The 6,660-nt window shown below is 39.4% G+C and overlaps 1 protein-coding gene across 2 annotated transcripts in view; it reads left to right on the forward strand.

Annotated features, from left to right (window-relative positions):
- lmo4a (LIM domain only 4a) overlaps positions 1 to 3,526 on the forward strand; it is an 18,098-nt gene extending 14,572 nt beyond the window's left edge. For both annotated transcript variants that reach the window (XM_076079952.1, XM_076079953.1), the window contains one exon: positions 612 to 3,526. In XM_076079952.1, the coding sequence (XP_075936067.1) occupies positions 612 to 620 (9 nt within the window). In that variant the 3' untranslated portion in view covers positions 621 to 3,526. The remainder of the gene's footprint in view (positions 1 to 611) is intronic.
- Positions 3,527 to 6,660: the final 3,134 nt, after the last annotated feature.

Here is a 6,660-nt window from a genome sequence, read left to right on the forward strand (position 1 = left end):
GGGGTCGGGATGGTTCATAAGGTAGCAGCAGATCAGAGATGTATTTTGGCCCTAAACCATTCAGTGCTTTATAAACCAACAGCAGGATTTTAGGGAAAAGTCTGTATTTCTCCTTTGTTGCCTTTTAAAAACGCAACTGCCTTGCAGTAACATTACCACCACAACAGAGCTGAAGTCACCTGTTAGCTTATCACTCTACACATGCAGCAGAGGTACCACGTTTAAGAGGTAGTTCGTTTAAGATTAGGCCAAGAGGTCTGCATTTGAAGTCATTTGAACTAATTACATTGTCCTCATTTGTTCAAAAATAAGAGTCCTCGTTCAAGCCAATCCCAGCAACACATCAAGACAATACAAGCAGAAGAGTCTGCAATTTAAAAAGAAATCAATAGCACACGATCAAAAATGTAGCACAAGATGTAACACAATTTCTGGGCAAATAGGCACTCGCGACTGTTATGCAAATATTGTGAATGGGGCGCATCAAGATAAACAGCTGGTGGCGTAATTAAGGGTTTTTAATGCACAAATTGAAAATGAGCATGATAAAAAGGGGATGGAAACACATAGTACTCGTGACATTTACAACCTCTTCTCTTCAATGTTTACAGGTCTGCTGAGGAAGACGATGGAAAACCAAATGTGTGCCTTCTCAACCCACCTTTCTCCTCTGTCTCTCCTTCACCCTCCTCCTCTACCTGTAAATCCTGCCATTGGTTGAGCACCCTCCGGTCACTCCACAGTGTGGATATAGTCATTACTGCTACTCGTTTAGATTTCAACATCCCAACAGGGACTGGCTTCTCTGAGTAGACGGTGAGGAGGGAAATCTGGACAAGTGAAGCATTCTGTTGGAGGGATGAGGATGCTGAGGTTGATGGAATGTATTTATACAGTGGACTGTTGTCTATTGTGAACTGTGGCAATATTACTGATCGTATTGGCATATGGCATGGCTAACGGTGGAAAATGGAAGATTGCCATTGAATTATTTCCGCTGGAATTATTCATTACTTTTACCCAGCTAGCCAGTTACAGTGGCCATTGAATACGGAGGGAGGAGTGACTGAAGTGTGATTTCTGCAGGAGGTTGAGTATACTTCCAAAATCACAGAGACCACACACAAGTTTGGCTGTTTTTTTGGTTTGAGGAAATGGATCTCCCGTGATTCCAGCTGCTGGATCTTTCCTCTCACACTCCGACAGACAAGTGAACAAGACAACATCTATATCGATACTTGCACTACTTCTCTGTGTAATTCTCTTTGAAATATTCAACAAACATGTTAGTCTGCCAATTGGTTATAACCAGGGTGGGTTGGGGGCAGTGATGGCCCTCTGGTGGTAGCGTTCCCACCTCAGACAGAAGTAGCTTGAATTCTCCGTACACAATCTTTGTGCTAAACTGGTATCTCAGGCTACATTGCAGTAATAAAGGACCATACCGGGTTATTTTTCCTGTTCTAGCCCATTATCTACAAATTGTGTACATCATAAATTCTAAATAGTAGCTGGGGCCTTTATTTACCTCAATGAGAGCTAACCATCGCCATAAGCCTTAATTTCCACTGTTCACCAATTGTATAAGTTTTCCTCAATATTATGTCCATTTCCACAGCACATGTTGCATTAGCACAACAAGAGTCATGTCATGTATTCTACTTTACCTTTTTCCATGAACTATTTTATGTTACCATGAATGAAATACAACACATCCTCCATCATTTTCACATTAAAAGTCTAGTGTCTTTCCCTTCATTGACAGACTTTTAATGTGAAAAGGTGAGTATGGAAACAGTATAACGAATAGAAACTGATGGGCAACGTGGTGATGACATGGCCTTGTTGCATTGATGGAATTGGTGCTTTGGAAATGATGCTGAATTTACCATGTGAGTCATTGTAGTAGGCTGAAGGTAATCCTATCAATCCCTGCTCTTCTTAGGGACTGGCCTCGGTTTGTTTGTGCTATCCACTTTTATTTGAGATTAAGACATTTTTGAATTGCAGGTTCACATGAGAATTTAGGGTACTTAACAGTACTACCAATCATTTCCCAAATGATACCATCAGATTAGAGCAAAGTAGGCTATTCATCCCAATCGAGGATTTACTACCTTTCAATAACAACATGAGCATTTATATCAGCAAAGCGGTCAAATCTGCCTCAATTGTACTTTGTGTTTAATGCTACAATAATTAGAATGGCAGCAAATGTTAGCATGCTAATAATCTAAACTAATGTGAACATGGTAGACATCACCTGCTAAAAAACATTCAAGAAAAATGATAGTTTAGTACAACTTGGATTTCACCATTGAACTGATGGTCAAAGCAACAACTTTAAAATGTTAGAAACTAACAACATTGACAACATTGTACTCACCCAAGTAATAATCTGTGAACACAGCGACATTGCTAAGAATAGATCCAACAGACAGGAAACAAGCAGTCAGGTTGTAAACAAAGCCCTCAGTTTAGCCAACCTTGGAAGAGACGATGAAGGCAACTGTTTACGTTTTCACCCAAAGTGCACTAGTGGCTCTTCTGTGCATTGAGGGATTATTAGAGACGTTGGAGGTGTGCTCCCAGCCTAGTGGACCCGGTACCAGGTCCACCCCGGTGGCACGGTTAAGAAAAGACGCAATGGAAGATGGTCCATTTATAGAAGAAATGCATGTTAGCGTTCAGAATACGTAAACCAATCGTGTGTTTTCAAACTATGTCTTATTACGAAGTATTTTAGCAAGTCAGTTAAATATAACTTTGGTAAATATAAGAGCGACTTGTGTTCAAAAGATCAGGGATCATTTTCTCGTCTATAATAAGTTTGTTATTGCTGGATACTAGAAATTTTGAACTAGAACTTAATTTCCTTTATACAAGCCCTGTAAAGAAAGAAGTCAAGTTTTAAATTCCTTAAAAAAAACAAAGGTTGAAAAACTCAGTAACAATTTAATTTGGCTGCCAAATATTTGAAGGTCTCCAGTTTCTAAAGCATTTAAAGATGAATTGACCCTCTTTGTGAGACATGGTGCATGTACGAGCGTCTCGACCACCTGCAGACGCACGACGCGCAGGCCATAATCAAGTCATTTTCACGAAGACAAATACAAACCAAGCTTCACGGACGAGTCAGCAGCCTTCTTAGTCAAGTTAGACGGACTTGCACTGCAGGGAGCTCTGGCTGTTTGTGGCCACCTGGTCGATGCAATGAAATCAACAAGCCTTACATCGTTCTCTTCAGGTTGCTTAGACGAGTCTGTGGATACCTCACAGAGCACTGAGGGCCTTTGCATTCTCCAATAAGCTGTCTGTATAGCATGGAGCTCTTCAGTCATATGATTATTGATCAATATACATTGTGGTTATTACTATTTTTATGTTTTTGGGAGATTGATGTTATTTGCAACATGACTATATGGAAAGTAAAACTCTGAATAAACAGTCAACATGTTAACAGTACACATGGGCAAAACATGAAGACCGCCTCTGTATATCTTAATAAATTGTATCATAAATGTTATATTTTCGTGTATTTTCATTCAATTTACAGTCGCTGTTTTTGTAAAGAGTAGTAGAAGACATTCAGGTGCATCACTATCATGGGATCTTGGTTATAATTGTGTTATTGCCTTTTTCCATTTTTTCTGGAATGGTAATAGAAATAGATTTACTTCTAATGGATTCATATTGCTTAGCTCTGTACCTTTCAAAGGAGATTAGATATGCATATATAAGCCTTATGGTTGAGGAACTAATCCTGATTCATTGTAGGTATGCTATTTAATTTGAGTTTTATCGATCTTACAATTGGTTCTTTTTATAATGAGCATTAAAGACTCAAGAAAGTGCTAGCATGGCTCTTCGTCTTGTTAATTGAGGCTATTACAGGCAAAACCATCAGTACAGTCCTCTAAGGCAGAAATGCCACTTCCAGTTGATTTAAATCAGCCTTTATTCTTTCTAAATATCTATTTGAAGAAATGGAACAAACCTTTTAGTGCAAGGTCTCTAACAGTGGGTGTTCGTCCCTCTAGTTCATTGCTTTATATTTCCCCAAAGACCTGTGATTCCAATAATTAAGCTTTTCTGGATTTATAATACTTTAATCAGTGGAGATATACACAGTGATTGTTGGCTTTATTAGGAATGTAACTTACTACAGGGCATACAAGATCAATGCTCTCCCTCAATATGAATTTCTTTTCTTGATACGTTTTAATGATGTGCCATCTCTTCTTCATTGTTCCAGACATCATGAATACTTTTGGGGTTCATCAGTGTTTGTAAGTGGATGTATGGAAAGATAATTTTATCATTTAGCAGCAGTGGTGTATACTGTATAGCAACCTTTACAGTTTCTGTCCATAGGTTATGAATGAATCAAGTAAGTTTGGGAGGATATGTTCAAAGTGCACTAGTATCCTGTTGTGTTGTGTGCTACAGTGTATGAATCACGTTTTCTGTGTTGAAATGTTATGTTTTGTGTTTTTCAATCAACAGTTGTATTGCTCTTAATTGTGTGTGGAAAGAGAATAAGTGCTCTCAGAAGAACTCATAATAATGAAGTGTTGAGGATGATCTGGCTAAAGCTACAGTAGGTGTGTTGCACGAGTTACAGGTAGCCGATGCAGACTGAGGACTAAGTAAGAAACTCTCAGACAAACATGGCTGATTACCCTCAGGAATGGGATTTCAAAGGCCTGAGTCAAAGCCATTGCAGAAGCAATTGAAGTGGGATGTGGTGGAGGCCTGCATGGGCTTTAGATGCACTCCAGTGTTACAGACTGCTGAGGCCTAATCTGGTGAGCCGGTCTAATTAAAAGGGAGGGAGCTTTTTCCCGTGGGCACCAGGAAGCCAGCAGTTTGTGCTCTCTGTAGCTGCCCGAGTGGGAAAAGCCAAGTTCAAGTCAGAATATACAACCATGAAAAGTTTCATAAATCGTCAATTCTCACTGTCTGTTCAAATTAAAACATTTAACTTGACATCTTTAATATCTTTAATATCAAATGCTTTTTTAAATGAGCCTTTTTTATATGAATATTTGGCATGTAAACTACAAGATCATTTCTTCCATTCTAATTTTAGGATCACTCCTTTTCCATATTGTTTGTGTGGCTTTCTGCAGAGCAGAATTAAAGGCTGATGTGAAGCAGGCAGAACAGGGAGAGGCACTCATGAGAAACCAGCTGTGACTCTTCAAATGAACAGCCTTCACAACTCGGCAGCTTCTCTCACACGGTTAGTCCAATTAGCTCCACATGCACAGTAACGATGAGGCTGTTAATGGTAGTGTTTCAAAGAACTCTTTCATTATCATGGAGGGTGAACACGTTACTCTGGTTTTTCAGTCATGACGCCAAATCTGAATCACACCAAGTTTCTTCTGAATCCACTATAATGCTTTTGTGTCGCTTCAGATCACCATGAAGGTTATGGAGTGAATAATTAATCAGAAAATGCTTAATTTGCCAAAACAAGCTTGTCCAACAGAGTTAGTTTTGTGTTCCAATTCAATCAAAGGGTTCATTCACCCAAATCTCACTTACCTCTTTTAATATACATAGATACATTCAATGAAATGTATTTATATAGCCTTATATTAAATCACACTTCATATAGTCAGGTCTAGACTCTATCATTTACAGAGACCCAACATTCCCTGATGAGCAAGCACTGGCTAGAAAAAAACAACCTAGATCAGATCCTGGATCTGGGTGGGCAGGCATCTGCCTCGACAGGTTGGGTTGAAAGAGACAGAATTAGAGAGTGAGGGAGCAGGGGGACTGAGTACCCGACTAAATGTTGAAGTGCAACAGCTAGGGTAAACACAACACAACCAAAAGGTCCTCTTCACTGACTTTGCCAACAGTGGCGATGTTACGGATTTCCAGAAGAACGCTGCCCCATCTGCTTCTATCACCCTGTGGCTCATGGTGCCACTGTGGAGTCCCTCTTTTTCCTGCTCACAATCATCACTCAGCTGAACATCAGCTCCATCACCAAGAAGGCTCAGCTGAGGATTCCTGAGGCCGCTGAACTTTGCCGTCAGATGTCACCAGTAAAACATGGGAAACGCAGCATTTGGTTGGGGTTAGATCAAATCCTGGGCATAACTGATAGGAAGCTATATCTGTAGATTGTTATTATTATGAAGAAGACGTTTGTGAAAAATGTAATCATTTCATTCAGTCACATGAGGCTGATCATTCCTGAGTGTCGGGTTTGATGAGTTATGTCAGTTAAGTTTAACCCGAAACATGGAGCCTAATAAATTAATTCCAGTGTTCAAGAGAAACTATAATCATATTCTGGGTTAATTAATAATGACTTGACAATCGAAATATCAATCAATACAGACGCAAATAATGAATTAATAAGACAAAATCATTCTTCCATTGGAAATGTATCCTGCGCTTCTAAGCAGGACAGAGAACACAGGTTAGATACAGCAGTAGAAATGAAGAAAACTAATGTCATGGTTTTTCAAAAACACCCTAGATGTCAGGAGAATAATGATCAGTTTACCATAAATAACCATACCATTGAGCATAGGAGTTATACCTAACTTAGTAGGTATAACTAGCTCAAAGCACAACAGCTGAGGGAAGGCAGCATCATTTCTTTGAGTTGCAGAGTTGGTGATAACTCTGTGG

This window comes from Anarhichas minor, unplaced genomic scaffold, assembly GCF_050575085.1.
Source record: "Anarhichas minor isolate MPS153535 unplaced genomic scaffold, ASM5057508v1 ptg000073l, whole genome shotgun sequence".
NCBI lineage: Eukaryota > Metazoa > Chordata > Actinopteri > Perciformes > Anarhichadidae > Anarhichas > Anarhichas minor.